The sequence below is a fragment of the Enhydra lutris genome, unplaced genomic scaffold (assembly GCF_002288905.1).
Source record: "Enhydra lutris kenyoni isolate GAN:26980312 unplaced genomic scaffold, ASM228890v2 scaffoldscaffold48, whole genome shotgun sequence".
Lineage (NCBI taxonomy): Eukaryota > Metazoa > Chordata > Mammalia > Carnivora > Mustelidae > Enhydra > Enhydra lutris.
The window spans coordinates 9773176-9796759 of NW_019154132.1; the positions used below are offsets into that span (position 1 = coordinate 9773176).

A 23584-nucleotide genomic window follows, 5' to 3' on the forward strand; every position below is an offset into this window, starting at 1 on the left:
CACTAAAACTTAAAACCTACAAATTTCTAAATGTTCGAGATCCTAGTGAAATAGTTAAGGTTCAGTGTTCATTTAACAAGTTACAGTAAATAATCTTAACCAAAAAATAGTTGTGGTTTTGCAAATAAAGGTGGTTTGAACTCACTGGCCCTAGTCAAAGACCATCTGTTATGTAATACCAAGTTGTTACATCATTCATCGTCAAGGTGTCAGCATTCAAGACCTGACTGGTTTTTCTGAGAAATGAGTATAATTCCAAGAGACTGACTTTCTCCTACTTCATGCTAAAAGAAATATTGTTTGACTCAAAATCCTATTTTCTAATTTATATTTCCTATTCCTTATTCCACGTGGACCATCTAATTAGACTGAGTGGATCATTCTGAATAAAATTACTATCCCTTTTGATTCTAATTATTTCCATTTTGAACAAAGTCAATCATCTGTTCATAGGAAGTTAGACCCTGGAAGAAGGTGAACTAAATGAGTCAGACCATTAAAGTGTTCAAAGCCAGACTCATGTTTAGAGAGAGTTAATGAACCCATTTATTCATGTGATGACTCACAATACCTTTTACTTTTCATTTCAACTTTTGTTTTCACCAGGTTGACAAGGACAGTACTGGACCAAAGGAAATGCTCTCTGCTAAGGACTTGCACCTTAGCGTGTCTTCTAAGGAGCAATGTCTATTCACAGTGCCACTTACAGGCAGCATCTACAGTGGTCAACCTCAGGGAATCAGAGAGTAGCATCATGGAGGGAAGGGGAAATGGGTGGTTTTTATCAATGGGCATAGTCTCCATTTTACAAGAGGAGAATATTCTAGAGATTTGCTGTACAATATCAGCCATATGATTAACAACACTGTATTATACACTTAAACGTTTAAGAGGGTGGATCTCGTGTTATTACCACAACAAAATAATATTTAAGACATGAAAGAGCTGGTACTTAAAATCAGTACTATAAACTAGAACAACTGTAAAGCCATGTCGGAGAGGTTGCTGCTTTGTCATGTCTAGGGAGCAAATTCTCTTCAGCCATGGTTTCTCTCATCATAATCCATTTAGTACATCTTGTCCCCATAGTTCCTTATTTCCCAGTTGTCTAGAGTGTACATTTAGCTTTGGGTACTTCTGGGAATGCTCTTATCAAAGAGTGGGGCCAAAGGCGAGCGTGTCTTATCACAGGTCTACAGTGACCTGTTCTGACCTTCCTAAACCACCACTCCCAAGGCTTTCTAGGAGGGGTCAAATACTCCCAACCTGGTCAGTTGTGGTGTCTCATATTCAGTCGAGAACTATGATATTATTCGTCATCAATATCTACCTCCGCAATATCACTTTGTAAGGATATTTATCTAATCCTGAGGCACAGAGTACCACAGATTAAATAAGAGATTGGTCAAGGAAAACTCAGATTATTTTTGTGGATTGTACGTTTGTTTGAGTGATGGTTGAATATACAGGGCATGCCTGCATTCGTCAACCAGCTTCCCATAATAGACAAAGGAACACACACTCACTCACACACACACACACACACACACACACACAAACAGGGTGTGTGTGTGTGTGTGTGTGTGTGTGTGTGTAGAGAGAGAGGAGTAAGTATTAAAGACCACAGTCAGAAAAATATGTATCCTGAAAAACGCTTTTAATTATTTCAAGAAGTATAAAAAGTATTTTCAAAAATGACTTTATTAGCGACTCCTCAAATATCCATAACTTTTTGAAATGGCCTACATCGATGGAGTGGGAAGAACGACAAGCCAGTTCCAAAGACAATGCAGCCCAGTTGCCCTTTTACGTTTCCTCACTGTGCTGCTTAACAGCACAGGTACAGAGGGAAAAAGGAGCGTGATGACTATATGAGACCAAATAAAACGGCCAGGGTGTAAAATGTCCTGAAAACACAAGTTGTAATCTGCTGTTGTCAATCTAATCCACACACACTCTGTAATTAGAAACATATTGGAGTAGGGCGGCAGGTACGTATTTTTACTTTTCCCTCGAACCTTTATTTTGATCATTCACATGTGACACGTTCATTTTTATTGCTGCTTCCTTTAAAAAAAAAAAAAAAGAATTTTTAAAAGTTCGCTTCCAACCATCCCCTAGAATTTTTCGGACGCTTCAAAATAATTTTTCTTTTTTTTTTCTCACGAAAGGAGGCAACACAGCAAAGATTGTAACCTGCTGGAAACGTTTTAAGCCCATCTCGTCTCTGCGTCCCCCAGATCCTTTTGACACACCCTCCTCCCTCCTTCCTTGGCGTTAAACTGCTTCCCTACTTCCTTTACAACAGTGGGAACACTTCCCTTATGGGTGTCAGGATCTCTCAGAGGGGGCAGGGGCTGCCCTGCAGAGGAAATGACAAGCTGTGAAACGTAAAACAACAATTCCTTCCACATGTTCCTTTGCTCCTGGAGCGGTGAGGGCCTGTCAGCTAGCGTCACTCTGGAATCAGGCAGGACTGTGCCTCGTAGTTCTGTCAAAACTAATTTACAATTAAAGACCTGCATGACTGTTTAAAGCTTTTTCAATTCCAGCAGTTTTCTAAAATGACTTTGAGATTGAAGTGGATCAGACCAGAGACTGTTGTTATAATTAACTGCAGTGGATGGGAAAGAAGCTCACAAAATAAGACAAAGCTGAAAACAAATTTTGTTTTATAAATATATAATATAATATATTATATTATATATATAAATAGTATATTTTATATACTATATAATATATATTTAGTAATATATTTATAATATATTTATAATATTTTATATATATTATATAATATAATTATATTTATATATTTATATATAATATATATATTTATTTATTTATATATTATATATATAATATATATATTTACTTATATATATTTATATATATATAAAATAATATATATTTTATATATAATATAATATATTATATATTATATATAGTATATATATAATACTATATATAGTATAAATATAAATAGTATATTTGTATAATATAATATAAATATATTTCTATAAATACATATATTTACATAAATACATAAATACATATATACATATAAATGTGTTTATATAAATGTATTTATGTTATATTTATATAATATAAAGAAATAATATATATAATATAAATAAATAATATATAACATTTATAATATTACAATATTATATTACATGTTACTATATATTTATATATTTATATATTAATGTAGTATATATTTATTTTATTTCTAATATAATATATATTAATTATTATACTATAAATTATATATTGTATATATTATTATATATTCATATATGTGTGTATATATACATACTACACCTCCAATTAACAATTAGCATATCTGTGGAATTTTCCCAGCTGACCCCCAATTTGGGGAATTTAGTGTTGCAGCTATTGGAAATCTTATTTAATTTGTAAATAAGGCTACAAAATGATGACTTCATTGGTAGGAAAGAAAGAAGGGAGGAAGGAAGGAGAAATGGAAGGAAGGATTGATTTATCTTGACCATCTGCCACTTTAAAAAATTATATTATTTTAAAATATTTATAGCATTTTTATGACTTAAAGCATTTGATCCATTTCCCTGATATATTAAGTAAAGTCATCTTAAAATTGCAGGTAATTAGCTTTTTATGCAAATTAATCACTCTGAAACATACTGTGAGTCCCTGAGGTTCAATTTTGCATTCGGTTAACCAACTTGTATTCACTTATACTATTTCAAAATCGAGAAATCCCCCAAAATAAATATCATGTCTAAAAACTGCCCCAACATCTCACCAAATGGTGGTTCTGAAGTGGCCATTCCACGTTCTTAAAATCTAGGGCATATTTTCTAGAAATATAAAAGCTAGCTAAGTGAACAGAGGCACACCTAACGGGAAATTCTTTGGGACAGTCTCTCCACAGACTCAACTCAAACTGTCCAAAGCAAAGTCATACAAACTACTTTTAAATATCAGATTCATAATTCTTCCATAGAAGCAAGGTAAGACTAACTTTCAGATTACTAACTAAAAATATATACCACTGTGTTCTGGGATAATTAACAGTGTCTCCTTTTCTTATCTTACACAGGAGGGAATGGTGGCCTAAAGTCTTCAGGGCACATGATGTGGAGACTTGTCTAAAACCAGCCACAGATGTGTGAGCTCTGACTCCCACATGGTAAGTCTCTTCATAAATAATGAACACACTAACTAAGCTCTAGTGACCAGCTTCTCCATGGCTCCCTGTTCTGAGTTCCAGTATTACAGACCTTCATCTACTCTCCATCTGTGCTTCTGCTCCCACTGCTGCCCTCTCTCCCGCCTCTACTCATGGCTTAGATTGGACATAACCGTGCACGCTGGGCAGAGCCTTCTCACCAGGCCCCCGATGACACCCTGAAAATAGAACTGCACATGCACAGCCAATTGATTTTTTTTTTAAGATTTTATATATTTATTTGACAGGCAGAGATTACAAGTAGGCAGAGAGGCAGGCAGAGAGAGGGGGTGAAGGAGGCTCCCCGCTGAGCAGAGAGCCTGATGCGGGGCTCGATACCAGGACGCTGGGATCATGACCTGAGCCGAAGGCAGAGGCTTAACCCACTGAGCCACCCAGGTGCCCCCACAACTGATTTTTGATAAAGGGGTAAAGATGACTCAGTGGTGAAAGGACAGTGTTTTCAGCAAGTGGTGTTGAAGCAACTGGATACTCATATGTAAAAAGCGGGGGGGAGGGGACTTCAACCTTAACCTCACACTTTATTCAAAAGCTAACTCCAAATTATATCATGGATCTAAGCATAAAATGTATACTATAAAAGTTTCAGAAGAAAAACACAAAAGAAAATATTGTGACTTGGATTAGCTAAAGAGTTCAGATATGATTTCAAAAGTACAATCCGTTGAAAAAATTGGTAAATTGGACTTAATCAAAATTCAAAACCTTTGTTCTGAGAATGACACTGTTAAGAAAATAAAAAGATCGGAGCACCTGGGTGGCTCAGTCTGTTAACTGTCTGCCTTCAGCTCAGGTCCTGATCCTAGCGGATTGAGCTCAGGTCATGATCCTAGTGGATTGAGCCCTGCATCAAGTTCCCTGCTCAGTAGGGAGTCTGCTTCTCCTTCTCCTCCCTGCTCATGCTCTTTCTCACTATCTCGGTCTATCTTGCTCTTAAATAAATGATAAATAAAATCTTTTTTAAAAGATTTATATAAATTATATTTATTTATATAGTATATATTATATTTATTTGTATATTATTATTATATAATATATAATAATTTATATATTTATATAAATAAAAAGATACACTACATACAAACACCCTTTCCTTTGCAAACCACCTTTTCCACAAAGCATCTGTATCCAGAATGTAGAAAGAACTCTCAAAATTCAACAACAACAACAACAAAAAAACCCAAACAACCCAATTCAGAATAGGCAAAAGACTTAAACAGATACTTTACCAAAGATTAATATGGATGACCGCTAAGCACATATAAAGATAGTTAATAAAGTTAGCCACTAAAAGAATACAAATTGAAATTATGACTTCAAATTTAATTTGAATGCAAATTAGAATGACTTTTTAAAAAAAGAACGACAAGGGGCACCTGGGTGGCTCAGTGGGTAAAGCTTCTGCCTTCAGCTCAGGTCATGATACCCAGCATCCTGGGATGGAACCCACATCGTGCTCTCTGCTCAGCAGGGAGCCTGCTTCCCTTCCTCTCTCTCTGACTGCCTCTGCCTACTTGTGATCTCTGTCTGTCAAATAAAATAAATGAAATCTTTAAAAAAAAAAAAAAAAGGAACGACAATACTAAGTTTGGATGAGGGTGCAGAATGATTGAAACTCTCATATGGTCCTCATGGAAATGTAAAATTATTTAGCCACTCTGTAAAAGAGGCAGCTTCTTATAAAGTTAAAAATACAGGGATGCCTGGGTGGCTCAGTGGTTTAAGCCTCTGCCTTCGGCTCAGGTCATGGTCTCAGGGTCCTGGGATCGAGCCCCACATCGAGCTCTCTGCTCAGCAGGGTGCCTGCTTCCCTTCCTCTCTCTCTCTCTGCCAGCCTCTGCCTACGTGTGATCTCTGTCTGTCAAATAACTAAATAAAATCTTTAAAAAAAAAAATACAATACCAGCAGGGTCCCTAGGTGCTCAGTCAGTTAAGTGTCTGACTTTTGGTTTTGGCTCAGGTTATAATCTCAGGGTCATGAAATCAAGCCCTGCCACAGACTCCACGCTGAGTATGGAGCCTGCTTGAGATTCTCCTGTCCTTGCTCACTGTCTCTCTCTCAAAAAAAAAAAAAAAAAAAAAAGAGAGAGAGAGAGAAAGAAAGAAAAGAAAATACATATACCATCCAACCCAGCAATTCTACTTGTATATCTACTTGTATATCTCTTGGAGAAGTAAACACTATGTTCACATGAAAACTTGTATATGAATATTTATAGCAACTCTATCCATAATTGCCAAAAATGGAAATAATTGCTATGACCTTTCATAAGCGAAAAGATAAAACTTTGGTACATCCATTCAGTGGCATGCATGCAGCCATGAGTAGGAATGAACTATTGATGCATACAAATCAGATGAGTCTCAAAGGCACTATGCTGACTAAAAAAAAACAGCCGTGTCAACAAAAGATGACATAGCCTACTGCTGGAGCAGAGGAGGATGGGAGATGGGATAACTGGGTGATGGGCATTAAGGAGGACACGTGATGTGATGAACACTGGGTGTTATATGCAACTGATAATTTATTGAATACTACACCGGAAACTAATGATGTACTATCAGTTGGCTAACTGAATTTGAAAAAGGAAGGAAGGAAGGAAAGAAAGAAGGAAGGAAGGAAGGAAATGTGGGAGATAAAAAAAAAAAAATTACATACCCTATGAAAATTTTGGAAAATCCAAAGCTTTAGGGATTGTAAAGAGATCAGGGAGGAGCAGAGATTAGGGGTGGGGTGGAGTGAGGGGAGTAAGGACCTGGCCCGCAGCATATAGTAGAAAGGAAAAGGAAGGTGTTCAGGTAATAGAATGGTTCTTTATCCCGATTGTGGTGCAAATCACACAAATCTAAATTACATTGGCACTCTAAGAAAGTCAGTTTTACTGTGTTAGTTTAAAAAATAAAATAAACTGTCCCCTTGACTTATTTCCATAAACAGGAGTTGGAAGCCCAGATGGCCCTTGACCATATTCACTTACTCATTTAACAAATATTCACTGAGAATCTATGATGTTTAAATATCTATGATATTTAGCAATATTGCTGTCGGTAATTGGTACACGAAGAAGCAAAACAAAGATTCCTGCCCTCAAGGAGTTTGGAGTCCGGCTACACCTCTTTACATTGAATCTTCTTTTTTAAATTTTATTCTATTTTATTTTATTTTTTTCAGTGTTCCAAGATTCATTGTTTATGCACTATACCCAGTGTTCCATGCAATACGTGCCCTCCTTAATACCCACCAATGCATTTTCTAAGACTTAGTCAAGTCAATAGGGGCATGAAGGTGACACAGAGCTCATGCTTTGAGAAGAAGCTCAAAGCTTCGTCTCTAGCGATGAAGGGAGGCCCTATATATACATCTAAGAGCACGTCTGTTTCAAAGTCCCTCTCAGGGTGTCTCATTCGAAGTAAGGCTGCAGTGCACACCATAGTTAGGCCACCTCCTGCCCTCATTCTCATCTTTAGGAAGCAAAGCTGGAGAGGACTCTAAAATTTCTGTTGCGTAACAGAGAACAGTTTCAAATTAAAAGATTAATGAATTACTAGAACATTTAGTATGTTATTTGACTCTCCCCACAAACTTGCAAGTAGAAAATTCAGCCATTACTAGTCTTATTTCATATACATAAGGAAACTACCTCACAAATCTTCACAAATACTCAAGTTTACCGAATAGTAAACTTGTGATTCACACTGGTTTTTAGACCTTGAGTCCATATTATTTTTCCCTGTACCACAGTGTGATAGCCAAGTGAAAACCATTCCTTTGCATTTCTTGGCTTTGCTAATCCACAATTGTCATTTTTTAAATTTTATTTTATTTTTTTCAGTGTTCCAAGATTCATTGTTTATGCACCACACCCAGCGCTCCATGCAATACGTGCCCTCCTTAATAGCCACCACCAGGTTTACCCATCCCCCCACACCTTCTCCCCTCCAATCAATTGTCATTGATTCACCCATTCATTTAACAAATCTTGGCTGACCAATTATTGTCTGCCAGGGACAGTGGCGGAATGCGTGGACTAGACAAGAGTCTGTCATAATTGCTACGAAGGGAAAGAACTCTGGGGAATTCAGTGGAGGCGCTGCACAGGGCCTTCCTTCTTTGGAAAGCTAGATTATCAAGGAAGAAAAACTAGGCAGGAGAAGACTCTTACGATTGGAGGAAATAGCACCAACGTGTGCCCCAAGGTGGAAATCACCTTGCTCCATTTGTAGGAACTGAAGAAAACCAGAACAATCAACAGCTGTACATCAGTGTTTCTCAACTCTGGCTGCACATTAGAATTACCAGAGTTTTTATAAGAATAACAATGTCTGGGTCCTGCTCCCCCCTCCCACCCTGAGAATTTGATCCATTTGTTCTGGGGCAGAGCCTAGACAAGAGAATTTGTTTAAAGCCCCATGGAAGAGTCAATGTATAGGCAGATGTAAGAAGCCTTGTTCTTATTAGGTTTCTTGAACCACAGATATAGGCAAATTAATATTTTAGTATGAATAGACTTCCTTCAGGATTTATCAACATTTTAGTTAATTTCAAGTAGGACTTAAATTTTTTTTTAAGTCAGTTTCAAGTGATCTGGTTTTATAATGAAAAGGCTCACGACAGTATTAATTGGTTTCAATACATATGGCACATGATGTAAGAATAATTAGTGGTTCTTTGTTTCCTCTTATATATGATAATATTTATGTTATAATCATTGATAAGTAAGCTCTAGGAAGCAAGAGACAGTGGACTCATCCAATTATCTATACTCCCAAAGAAATACACTTCCCAAGAAGGATGAGTGGCCCATTGACAAAGGAATCACAGGTTGAAGCAAAAAATAATTAGATATCAGAGTGGAAATCTATTATTTCAAAGGTTCTTTGGATTGGGCTTCCTGGATACATGGTACCATTCTAATGGGGGTCCCGGAGAACATCTATCTGACCCCTTTATCACTGACCCATCTGGGAGCAATAAAACGTGGTCCCATTATTTCTTAATAACACTGTATAAAAAATGAGTGCCACAATTAATGCATATTCTTTCGAAGTAGGTGCTTTCTACACTTGGGTGGCTCAGCCTTTCCAGAAGGTATCAGAGCCATTTTGTCCTGAGGCCAAAACCTCCAGCAACTTTGAAAACTGTAGCTTACCTTGAGAGGGGCCAGAAGGGAAAGTGTTTAACAAGATTAAGACACTTGAAATTAGAATTTCAAATAACATCATTGTTTCTCAGTGATTTATTACATTTCCTAAATTTCACAAAGAATTTTTTTTCTTTAAAGGTTGCTATTGTGGCTTGTTTTTTTTAAATTTTTTCTTACGTAGAAAATATCAGAGAATTTGTTTAAACTATTCTGCTTTTTTCTCTTTTCTTTTTTACCTCGGAGGAAGAATTATACTATCTCCTTCCCAGGACTCACCTCTCCCATCTATCCACTTATGATGGGAACTCATCCCAGCAATTTCCCTCTCTCCTGCATTCTTGACGTTTCCTCCTGCAGGTATTTTCCCATTGTTTATTAAGAGAGGAGTAAGTGTTCAGCCATTACCAAAAAAAAAAAAAAAAAAAGATACAATCTTCCCTCAACCCTTGACTCCATTAAGCTGCTGTTGAAACTCTTTCCTTCTCATTTTTAAGAGTGTCTTCTATATGCACTGCCTTAATTCCTTCTTGTTCCCTCCTCTGGTCATTGCAGTTTGGTTTGTGCCCTCGTTTCTTATGTGTTCCCTCAAAAGGCATCAAAATGAACTTTGTTTTCAAAGCAAGCTGTCTTTTCATCTTTGCCTGAGTCAGTCTTCCCAGCATATGGATCATATGGGAGCTGAGGAGTCTAATGACCATCTTAGACCTACTGAATCAGAACTCGCATTTTAACTAGATCTTTGGTGATGTGTGTGCATTTAAAGTTTGAGTAATGCTGTAACAGAGTATTTTACTGATGTGACCACCCTCTCCCCTTCATGAGATTCTTAAAATTCCAGAGCTCCCATGAGGCCACACCTCCTGGTCCTTCTACTACTTCAGAATGCTCCTTGGAAATTTGTTTCACCCTCTTCTTTCATCCATCCCTTAAATTAAGGTTTTCCTGTAGCTTTTCCACTCTTTGTGCTGTGGTTTGGGCCCCATCCCTATTAGGATGACACCCATAGGACCCTCCTGAGTTTAAATCCATTTTTTTCGACCCCAAGCTAGTCACAGCCTTCTTAATTTCCCCAACACTTTAAACTTAATTTGATCAAAACCAACTGTTATCTGCTCCTCTGGGTACTTCATCTCTGATAAGGGCAACACTATTTTCCGAAATACCTGAGATAGAAATCTCCTGACTATAATTTTAACGTTTTTTGTTTATTTGTTTGTTTTTATGGTGCAGCTATTCGTCTACCAAATCCTGTTGGCTCAAGTTTAACACTTCTCTTAAATGAACCCTCTTGATTACATTCCACCGCCACTATCCTGCCTCTAGCTCTTACCACCTCTTCTTCGGGCTGATGCAATGGCCTTCTTACTGGATTTCTTGCCTTCAGTTACACTTTGCCCAAATGTACCGCCATATGTATGCTGGAATCCTATGGTTCCTTATCGTTCTTCAAATATACTTTGTACCATTCTGACTTCTTAACTTTTCTTATGGCTATTCTTTTATCCAAAAGCATTTCCATCAATGCTTGACTTTTGAACTCCAAACTACCTTTCTAACCCCAGGTCAAAATTGTGAAATTAACACATATTTTCCAGATCACCACAATATAGAATTTAAAATATACTGCATTTAAAAAAAAAAAAAAAGTGTTCATGAAATTCACCCACCTCCAAAAGCTCACTCATTTGTTTCTGGTTGTTTATCAGATCACTTTGCATGAGCTCACTATCTGCCTTCTTAGCTTGTCCTGCGGTGGGCTCTGGAACAACTTGAATTACTGAATTGTAGTATAGAGAACACAGCATATGTAGATAACATAACTCAATGTGTCACAGGACAGTATGTATTATACTATATTGTATACTTCCATGTCTTACATAATTTCATAGAGAAGTTTCTCTCTTTCAGCAGGCTGGTGAGTATTTCCACACAGTCCCCCTCTCCCTGGGAATTCCACTGTAAGATAACCGAGCTAGAGAACAAGTCTGATTGACAGACAGCATACATTTCAACTTTCACCTATCTTTCTTCTTATTCTTTCTTAGCTAACTAGCTAATTGTATCTGCTTCATTTCTCCAAGTCTGAAGTTTGTCCCAGAAGGTTTGCTGGTCCTGTATGTAAATAGAGTGCTGGTAGACCTCCCCACCACCTATTCAACGTGTATGTGTATTTGTGTTTGTGTGTGTGTGTGTGTGTGAGTGTGAGTGTGTGTGTGTATGTGTGTGTGTATTTCTCAGTGGAAGAGTAAGTTTGGGCTCAAGTAAGCCCCCACAGGTCAAGGATTGCATGTTATTTTGGTTTGTATTCCCAGAGCATTTAGCAGCGTGCTTTGTTGACAGTGGTTACACAATAAAACTCTCCCGAATTGAATTCTGCATCACGAAACATAGATAGATGTTGCCAGAGACCATTGTTTATGCAATGTAGGCACATACAAAACAAAATTATCAAGCATAACAAATATTTCCCTAGACTGCCCCTTAAAAAAAGTAAAACAGCCTTAAAAGATGGTAATAACCCAAAAGTTATATGGCGGCTCTCTTCTTCCAGCCTTTCAGAAATAACTTTCTGGCCTCAGGCATCCACCTATTTGCAAGGCTGACCATCACTTAAAATATCAACCTTGGGATTAAATTCAGAATCTTCTCAAGAGTGTGTGTGTGTGTGTGTAAGCATGTGTGCACTTGCAGGGAACATTAGTCACTTTTTCATGATTTGGGGACTAGGGTAGATTCAGCAGATTACGTATGGAGCCTATCAATGTGGGACAGCTTGTGGAAGATCATAAACATATTTTTCAGAGAGGAACGTTGCAGCCATGAACACATCACGTGGTCACCCCTTCCCTAAGGTTTGCTCCTTTAATTGTAAATAGCCAGAAAGCCATCAAGCCAGAGTTTAATAAACTTTTAATTTGAAATGAATTACCACATGTTGTGTTTGTTTACCCATTATTAAATCTCTTAGCAACATATGAATGGCAGAAACAGCGTACTGTAGCACAGCCCTGATATATTAGAAAACAAACCCATGGGGGATATTAACTGCTAATAATATGTTTAGGAAGCCGCTAAGAAAAATAAATAAATATAAGCAATGTAGCAGAGACATGTATTTGAAGAGATTTCTATGTTTTCTTTTTGTATAAATCTATTCTGAATAGGAGCAAAATGTCCCTGTGCAGTCTTTGAATGTGAAGCTGGAATCAGTTTCTGAGCTCAGAGCAGAGCAAATGCAAATCAGCCTTTTCCAAGACTTGTCTTAAAGCAGAAAGATTCTTTCTTTCCCAGTACATAGCATTCTCATACTGATTGTGTCAGTATTCATGTTGCTTGGAGTGTCACCTGTCCTCCTGTTAGGGGAACTGAGGGCAGACAGCATTTGAAAAGCCAAGTTCAGAGCACAGTGCAGTAGGTGTGGAAAATAAAGCCACAGTACCCTGAGGAAAAACTAGAAAGCAAAAATGGTCCGATGAAAAATGGTCTAAGAGTAATTGCTTCTAGTCTTCGGCTCAGTATCCTAAAACTAGGTTAAAATGTCAGTATCACTGAAATATTATCACTGTTAAGTCAGAAGCTACTTTCTCAAAAGTTAAAAATTCTAAAATAAGATCTTGAGTTCCATGCTTAATATTAAAGCATTGGGAGGAAAAAAAATAAAAATAAAAAAACAAAGAAGAGGAAAGAAAGAAAGAAAGAAAAAGAAGGAGGCAGGGAGGGAGGAAGGAAGGAAAAAAGGAAAGAAAGAGGGAAGGAAGGAAGGAGAAAGAGAGAGAGAGGAAGGAAGAAGGGAGGAAGAAAGGGACTCCAGGTTACAGATGCACATTTCATCAGAAGGTCTGTAGTAGCCAAAGGCAACGTCACAGAGCTGAAGTCATTCATCTCATTTCATCTCATCACATAAACATTTTATGATCTCAAATTTTCTCAGGAAGGGTAAGCACAATATAACAAGATATTTTCAGAGAGAAAAAGAGACAGCACATTCATAGAACTTTAGTTAAAATACTTTGTTATAATTGTCCTAGTTATCGTTAATCTCTTCCTGTACCTAATTGATAACTAAAACGTAGTATAACAGAGTTCAATACTATCTGGGGTTTTAGGCATCCACTGGAGGTCTTGGGATGCATCCTCGCCACCAGATAAGGGAGGACTACTGTATCTTATATCTAATTTATTTTACCAAATATTTGTTTAAAACCAGATGACATAATTCAATATTCATGAATTTTGTATATAAAATTTCAGTATAATGTTCCCAGGTGTATATAATTATAAAGTGACATTTAGTTGTCTGGAGGTGATGGTATCTTAGTTATCATTAGCTGATGATAATAGTTTGCTCACAAGGAAACAGGTCAAGTATGACTAAGGAAGCTCAGGGCTTATATTGGGCCCAGCTCTTAGGGAAGGAAGCAGGGCTTCTAAAAATGGAGTATGGCCTTCAGTGGAGTTTTATTCAGCTCAGCAAGGCATAATCTCCAGTGCACTTGGGCAACTCTAGGCACAAGAAACATTTACCACCAGAAGTTGACTATGAAGCTCTGTGTTGCCCAGCTGATAGGCAGAATAAGACAAGAAGGCAGATCTCATTAGGAAATCAAATACAGCAGTCTTTAGGTCTGGCCTTTATGGCAAGGATCCCATATCTCTTCCCCAAAATCTCTGCTTTTTCCCTGACCTATACTCTCAACCCAAAAGTTCCCTCACTCTACATACTCTTCATGGTAGAGCTCAACCACTTAGCAACTTCTGTAGTCTATGTGTTTATGTTTCTGTAAGGGACACATTCTTCCTCCCTACTTTCCATATCTTTCCCACTTTCCTAAACATGTCTCCTAAACATTTTAACTTGGATACAACATAAGGACCTCAAACTCATTAGGTCCAAAATCAAGCTCACGTTTGTTCGTTTGTTTTTTTCCCCTCTAATCTTGTCCCTCTTCCTTTATTTCATATTATCTGCTGGTTAATACCCATGTCTAGCCAGGCTAAAAAATTAGGAATCTTCCTTAATGATCCCTCACCATCAGTATCCAACCAAGCAACAGGGACATTTTTATTCTTTGTCCTATAGTCATTCTTTGACACATCTTTAATATTCTATAAATTTAAACTCTCTTCTCCAACTTTACTGTCACTGCCCTAATTCAGGCCCTCTTCTGTGGCCGACACTACTCTAATATTTTCCAAACTGATCTGGTTTTAGACTTTTCCTCCTCAAATAAACCTTCCTAAAAATTACCGGAGGGAACCACCTAAAATAGAAATTGAAATACATCCCTCCCCTTCTTTTTTTTAAGATTTACTTTTTTTTTTTTTTTTTTAAATTTTAGAGCAAGACAGAGGGAGCATATGGGCAGGGGGAGGAGAGAGGGAAAGGGGAAGAGAATTTCAAGCAGACACCCCACTGAGTGAGGAGCCTGACTCAAGCTTGGACCCAGGACTCTGAGATCATGACCTTACCCAAAATCAAGAGTCAGCTACTTAACCAATCGAGCCACACAGGCACCCCAAATCACTCCCTTTCTTAAGATCATTTGATGGCTACCCACTTTATATCAACTTCTTATCAGCCGCAACAGACACAAAAAGACACACAAGAAAATAGCGAGGGAGTTATCACTACCCTAGAATGTATACATGGATAAATGATGGCAATGAGGAAAAGTGAGTAAAGTGGGAAAAGAATAAAGACTTTTCAGACATACAAAGGCTAAGACAGTTTACCATATTACAGACTCAAACTCTAAATGAATTACTAACAATTTTTTTCAACAAGAAGAAAAATGAAAGTGGAGACAAGCTACATAAAAATACTATGAAACACAAGTATTTACCAAATATGTCAGTAAATTAATTTTCTATTGAGACTAAAACAACAACAACAACAACAACAACAACTAAGTTTTCTGTTTAATAAAAGAGTGACCTGGAAACATGGCCAACAATAACTTGAGAGTACATGGAGATGTTTGATGGGTAGGTCAAACATAATAAAAGTCCTTATCATGCTCAGGAAGAGAAGAGAAAAATCAGATGAAATTAGACTTTTTAAAACAATTTTCAATTAAATACATAGATGAGAAAATTCAGGATAATATCTGAAATAATTAACAATAAAATCTGTAGATTATAAACAGCAGAGGATAAACAAAATAAAGAAAATTATTTTTGGTTAAAGAAAAATTCAGTAAGTATTTTTAAAAAGCAAAGAAATAGGATGGCAAAAATAAATTGCAAAAAATGTTAATGTTATCAGCAAGTACCAATATAACAGTAATAATAGTATTTACAAAAAATTAAACTCACCTTTAAAAGACACATATTAAATACTTGTCTTGAGTGCAAAAATAAAATCTAGATTTATGCTGTTAAGCCATACTCAAAAGAACACCACAGATGAGTTTTAAATTCTTAAGATAAATATTAGAAAAATAATATATGCCATAACAATACTTATAAAAAAATCAGGTGGTAGTATTAATATCAGAAGGAATAGAATATAAATTGAAGCATTATGGGGAGATGGAGAGGAGAAGGGAGTTGAGGGAAATTGGAGGGGGAGATGAACCATGAGAGACTATGGACTCTGAAAAACAATCTGAGGGTTTTGAAGGGGCCGAGGGGGTGGGAGTTGGGGGATCCTGGTGGTGGGTATTATGAAGGGCACGTATTGCATGGAGCACTGGGTGTGGTGCATAAACAATCAACTCTGTTACACTGAAAAGAAATTAAATTAAAAAAAATAAAATAAATTGAAGCATTCATAAACATAGAGGGAGACTACATCTATATAAAGAAATAATAACACAAAAGTTAATAATCATAAAATTACAGGCATTTAACAACACATTTAAAATATACAAAGCAATATTTGACAGAACTACAGTGATAAATGGACAGATCTAGTCAGAACTGATGATTTCACACATAGGTAAATAAAAACTGAAGATAAAGACTTAAGCTTTCCAATCAAGGAGATTAAAAGGTAACTCCCTCCCAAAAAACAGAAAAAAAAGGAGCAAAGAAATAATAAAGCTGAGTATAAACACAAAAAAAACAAAAGATCAATGGAGAGAAAGTCTTAATGGAGGTAGAAGAGAAGTCGTATACTTTTAAAAAAATGAATAAAAAGATAAAATTCAACCAAGATGGTAAAGAAAAACAAAAAAGGCATATATTAACCAATGTTAATAATGAAAAGAAGAACATAATTATAAATTTAGTGGTATTTCAAAATTATAATAGTATTTTTACATATTTTCTTTTAGAGACATAAAACATCTATTGAACACTACACAAAAAACATTAGTTTCCTCCAAGGAGAAGAAATAGTCTGCAGTGGGAGGCAGATTTTGTTTTGAACAATCTGAGTGTATTCTCTGTTCAATAAAACTGTAACAAAAGGAAATAAACTTTAAAGATAATATACTATGTATACCAACATATATAAACATGTATTAAGTGCATAATATGTAATATATTACATTATATATTTAACATATTTATATATAACATTATATCGCATTATATACATCTATATATAATATGTACATAATATGTAATACTATGACTAATTTAATTCAAGTAGTTTTTCAAATGAATTAAATAGAACAATTGAATAATCAATAGCAATCAAAGATTGAATTAGAAATCAAATGCTTCCCATGAGTCGTCCCACATTAAAAAACAAAAGGTCCAGAACTCTTACAGTTCAATAAGAAAATGTTTTTAAAATGACCCAAAGGAAAAGTGAATAAAATTTAGGTATAGGCAATTCACAGAAAATAAAACACACATGATTAACAGAAAGGTATGAAAAAAAAAAAAAAGCTCCAATTTAGTCATATTCAGGGATAGTCTCATGAAAACAAAGAGATACTGCATTGCAACTGAATTGGCAAAACTAATTATAACGAAGATTGATAGGATGTGAACCAAACCAACTCCTACCCAGCTGTTAGAAGGGCAAATCAATACAACTACTTTGATAGCAAAGTGTCACTATGCTAAAAATTTTAAAAGTGTGTGCCCTGTGATTCAGTGGTTCCTCTCCAGGATAGGAAATATCTTTTACTCTATTGAAACTTGCACCTACATGCACAAGAATGACATGTCCAAGAGTAATCACTGTAATCTTGCTTGCAACTGAGTAGGACTTGAAACAACGAATAAAATAAAAATAAAGTTTGTTACAATCATGCATATCACCATGTATACAATTATGCAGCAGTAAAATCAATAAACCAAAAATACATGTTGGTGTGTGTGTAGGAGTTGTGCAAATGTCAAGGATAATACTGAGAGAAAATGAATTTGCAGAAATAGATATAAAGCATGGTTACTCAACACAAATCTTAGAAACTTAGATAAGATACATTGTTTATAATTACATACATATGTAGGAAATGTGAATGAAACATACATGGGAATGATCAATAAGTCTCAGAGGGTTGGGAACAGAATGAGCAAGCAGTTCACAGAAGGCTTTAATCACATGTAAAATATTACTTTTTAAAAGAAAAGTTGTGGAGAAAAGATGCAAGATATATCAAAATAGCAAGAATGGATACGGCTGGGTACTGATTACTGGTTTATGTTATGTTATTTTCTGTACAGTATGTTTAAAATATTTGACAACCTCCAAACTAAAGAATATAGTCCCTACCACAGTACTGGCACGTGAAAAACCTACATCACATGTAATTATTATTAGTGGTAATCCTTCTAATATTAGTATTACGCTGGTAATACTGTAAGAGTTACTATCTTTACTACAAGTAATAATATAATTACTACAACCATCCATCCCTTACTCTTGCTTCTAACACTATTATTACTGTTAGGAGATCCAACCGGTTAGAGAATCTTCTGAATCTTTTGGTAAAGGAAATAATTATCTTGCAAAAAATAATAGTCATCTCTAGTATATCCCTTCTGTAGGCTGAAACTTCTATACATTAAATCGTACAAAGAATGCTATTTGCTTATTTAGTGCTGATTAAGTCAGTCATTGAAAACTGAGGTTTATAAAATAACTATATTATTTGAGAACTTCTTTCTGAGAATATTTTCTCTTTCATAGCCATCTGTTGGTTAACACTCTTGTAAGCAACCAAGAAGGCTTGGTTCTAGAACTAAGAACCAAAAAAAGTCAATTTGTTCCCCCAAAAACTAAAAAAATATTTTTAGAGCCATAACGCCATGGAGAAAGACTTGTGTTTCAATGAAGTAATTTTATATTTGATTGTAATTAATTAATAATTATGCTATATGGAAACTGATATTCTTGTCGATGAATACATTCTCTTTAAGCAGCATGGCATAGTAAGAAATACACTAATTAATGTCTTTCTCAGTTTTCTGCAATATAACACAACTTGACATACTAGGAAAAGAATGCTAAAAACAGTCTACGAACCCTGAGAAGAGTGTAGGGAGGGTTTAGTCTTACCATTCAGTGATGCGTGAATGTTTTCCTCCGTTTGCTTCTCTGAAAGGCCCAGGGTATTCTCCACACCTGATTCTGCTTCCTGTACTTCAGCCGTTAAAGAAATTGGAAATTCAGGGGGAAGTGGAGTTTGTCTTTCATAGTTTTGTTGATCATCCAAACACAGAGGAAGTTTAATAACCTATTCAGAGAGAAAGCTCTTATCTAAACTGTTGAAAATAGTGCACACACAGTTAATTTCACCCTAGAACAATGATACAATATGCAGACTCCAAAATGTCCATGATGAATTTCATTTTCCAAACCTTATATTTGCTTGTGTTTGGTTGCCTTACAAAAAAATGCATTTTTTGTATTAGCAGATTTACATAATTGTTTCAGATATTACCACTGTTTTATATAGTCCTTAGTTTTTTCTTTGTCTTGCCTTATAATTTTCTTTAATTTCTTCTCACAAGTAACACTGTCTGATACCAGGATCAAGTTGGCAAATATTTACTCAGTATTCACTGTCTCCAAGAAACAGTATTTCTAATTCAAATATAAAAGACAAGATTGTAGAATCTCGTGGTGAAACTATGGGTGTTCATTGTGCCATTTTTTTTTCAACTTTTCTCTATGTTTAAAATTTTATTTATTTTTATTTTATTTATTTTAATTTTATTTATTTTAATTTTATTTATTTATTTATTTTTATTTTTTAAAGATTTTATTTATTTATTTATTTGACAGAGAGACAACGAGAGCAGAAATACAAGTAGCGGGAGTGGGAGAGGGAAAGCAGACTTCCCGCTGAACAGAGAGCCTGGTGTGGGGCTCGATCCCAGGACCCTGGGATCATGACCTGATCCAAAGGCAGACACTTAATGACTGAGCCACCCAAGCACTTCTCTATGTTTACAATTTTAATAATAAAGTGCTTGGTGGAAATAATCAATGACACAGGAAATGAAATATTTAGAAAAGTGCAGGAGTTTGGGAAATAATTAAAGGCTATCCTGCTTGCAGAGTTGCTCCTCTTGGATTCTTTCACATACCCTAGGGGGGCCCAATCAGACCTGTTCTCCTGTCTCCACGTTCCGGGTGTGAGCCTGAGTTCTATCCCTAATCACAACATGGTAGAATATGTGAGGTCACAGCTAAGCCACACGCCCTGCCACTTTCTTTCCACTACAGATGTGGGAGGGAAATGATCATAATTTATCTGAATTATTTCCTTTCATCTCTTCTAACGCTGCATTACAGAAACTACTTTTCTGTTCTAGTGGTTCACCCATCTTTTCTCTTCTCTGTTCCAAGTTATTATTATTTTTTTTAATCTGAGTGACTCCAGAAAGAGTACTCAAAAATTACATTGACTTGTTCAAAAATTGCATTTGAGAAAACTCACATTGGAAAAATCCTAATATTTTAGAATTTCACATAAGAGGAAAATCAGTTTTAAAGACAGGAAAATTTCATTTTTATCCTCATGAAAGAGAAGCAAATACATTCCTATTTATTCTGCCTTATGCTCAGAAAATCCTGTCTTGACTAATGGCATTATTCTCATCAGTAAGACTCACCTTGCAGCCCCCGTTCCATGAAATATAGAGAGAAGATCTGTTACCAAATAAGAAAGCTAGTAGACAATTACAACCATCTGTGATGACTAATGGCCAGAGGGCTCTACAAATAAATCATAATATTATTTTTCACCAATTTTCAAAAAAGGGAATCAGGGGAAAAAAAAGAGGAAAAGTTTAGTAATGTGTCCAAATCAAGTAGATTTTAGTGAAATCAAGCTTTCTAAGCTATTTACCAAATAACTACTTTTCTTGATCTTGTAAATTTTAAACATCACTTCCTAATTTATCTCATATATAAAATGCTTATATCTTTACAATCAATACTGGTACTACCCAGATGACCTTTTATGAAATAAAATTGTTGCTGACTTTCCTTGCTGTAATTGAAACCTCTGAATTTTAGGTAACGGTAAAAATTATAGATGCCTTTCACATTAGCTAGCAAACTTATATCAAAATTTGTTTTCTTTTACAACTCTATTTTTATTTTTATTCCATTTTGATTTCTTGGTACGTTATTCAAGTCACCAATTAGTTAAACATTTTGTTATGGGTTATCTACAGTTTTCTTCAAAATTTGGGTGATTTTTCAGTAATTCCTTTGAATTCATTTTCAAACACATTTATGTCATGTTTCTACATGTTAGAAACTTTTATAAACTTCTGATCCTGACACCCACCTCAAAACAACTGAATCAAAATCTCTGGGAACAAGACCTAACCATGGTATTTTAAATGCTTCCTACAGGATTTCAGCGTACAGTCAGATTTGACTCAGAATGGCACTATTTTCGGAATAAGTAGAAAGGCACATATTAGGGTTTAGATTCAGATTTATTTTCTTAACAGCAACCTATAATATCTCAAAATGATATTTCAACAAAACATTTTAATGGATTTAGCTAAAAGGAAAAAAAAGCCAGCTGATTCTACTTCAAATAAGTAAGAAATAGGAAGACCATCACAAAAGAAGGATATAGAGCTACTGATTTTTAACCCAACACTGCATGTGTTTCCTGGAAGTGTTTATATTTAATAGTCCCATTACTTTGGTAGATAGATGATGGTAATAGGTAGGTAACAGACAGATAGATACATACATAAATAGATTAGATTAGATTGACTGAGAGCTACCTAGCCAGTTAGCTAGATAAACAGATTGGGAAAAGTCAAACATACAGGTAAGCAAAAAAAAAAAAAAAAAAAAGGCATTTTATGATACAGGCACTGTGACAAGACATCATAATCAGGAAGAACAAATTTGGACATACAGGAGAGAAGTAGACTAAAATTGTGTTGGAATGCTTTATACTTTATGTATGCTGTCATTTTATTTATTTATTTTTGGATCCCCCATGGTATTTGCTTAGAATGAATTTATGCAATGACATTTCTGCTAAAAGACTTGGTTAGAAAATACATTTCCAAACATACACAAGTAAATGGTACATCCCCACAGGTTTTTTGGAGTGATTTTTTTTTTTTTTTAATTTCTGAGGTAAATAATATAGCATGTTTTTAAGGAGTATGTATGGGTGGTAAAGGGAGCTTTGTAATGGCCATTTTTATCCTGTGGAAATGTGGGTCATTAATTGTTGTTGTTGTTTTTTTTTTTTTATGAATACATGCTTATCTCATCAAATAAATGGCAACCGTCCAGAAGGCACAGACTCTATCTGATCTCATTTGTATATATAGAGTAAGCAGTGCCCAATACATAATAGTAGCTCAGTTAGTACTTCTGATAAGGAAACATCATAGCCTTACACCCAAGTTGCTGGGACAGATCAGCTCCAGCAGCAACAAATTATAAAATGAGAATTGAAGGATTTGGGTAACTTTTCTGGGCCACTCATGACTTACAAGTTTGAGTTAAATTTTCTTTAAGATTTCTGCCAATCCTAGGATTGTATTCCTTCTTTGTAGAAATCAATTTAATCGGCATCAAGAAAGCATTAGGATGTGATTACTTTTATTTTATTTTATTTTAATTTTTTTTTATTTTTAAAGATTTTATTTATTTATTTGCGAGAGAGAGAGAGAGTGAGAGAGAGAGAGAGCATGAGAGGAAAGAAGGTCAGAGGGAAAAGCAGACTAGCAGACTCCCTGCAGAGCTAGGAGCCAGATGTAGGACTTGATCCTTGGACTCTGGGATCATGACCTGAGCCAAAGGCAGTGGCTTAACCAACCGAGCCACCCAGGTGCCCAGAATGTGATAGCTTTAACAGGTTTATGATCCTTGTTGAAATTTTCAAAGCATAAAAAGTAAGGTAAAGGCTAGAAATAAGCAGCTTTAGAAAAATTTTAAATTCTTTTTTCCACTTACAAAATCATATTACAAACCTGAAAGTAGAGATTGCACAGCCAGTGGTCCAAGTCCAAGCAAATCAAATCTTCCATTTTCCTAAAGCTGTCGAGTCTCTGATCATAATGTCCTCGGAGAAGGGGACACTTGAATTTTCCCTCTACTACATCAAAGTTGTTATCACACAAAGGGAAGGCTGCCCAGCCCACAACCCAGTCAAAACAAGTGTATTTCCCACGAAGGAGACAGAGTTCAAACAAGAAAGCCATGCCAGGTTTCACATCTATCTTAGGAGGGAGTACCTAGGAAAAGATACCAAGACAAGGGAAGATTAGGATACTTGTACATGGAAACACACTATATTCAATGATGTCTATGTCCAATTTATAATTAAGTAAATAGTGGGTCTTACTTCTATTTTTTGCCCTTAAAAATTAACCATTGTCAATAATGATGCAATAAACCTTAGGGGTACATATATCCTTCCAAATTAGTGTTTTCATATTCTTTGGGTAAATACCCAGTAATGGGATTATCAGATCACATGGTATTTCTATGTTTTCTTTGAGGAAACTTCATACTGCTTTCCACAGAAGTATTATTTATAATAGCCAAGATATGGAAGCAACCTAAAAGCTCCCTCCTGAGAGACAAATAGAGAAGGAGGATGTGGTGTGTGTAGAATATCTATATATAATGCAATATTACACAACCATTAAAAAGGGTGAGATCAGGGACACCTGGGTGGCTCAGTTGGTTAAGCAGCTGCCTTCGGCTCAGGTCATGATCCCAGTGTCCTGGGATCGAGTCCCACATCGGGCTCCTTGCTTGGCGGGGAGCCTGCTTCTCCCTCTGCTTCTGCCTGCCATTCTGTCTGCC

General features: G+C 35.7%; 1 protein-coding gene across 1 annotated transcript in view; it reads right to left on the reverse strand.

Annotated features, from left to right (window-relative positions):
* The window catches only part of LOC111156682, a 181648-nt gene that overhangs the window by 124642 nt on the left and 33422 nt on the right, over positions 1-23584 (reverse strand). Inside the window, exons 5-6 of the mRNA XM_022517711.1 lie at positions 22744-23007; positions 18803-19013 (exon numbers count right to left, since the gene is read on the reverse strand). Of these exons, the coding sequence (XP_022373419.1) occupies positions 18803-19013; positions 22744-23007 (475 nt within the window). The remainder of the gene's footprint in view (positions 1-18802; positions 19014-22743; positions 23008-23584) is intronic.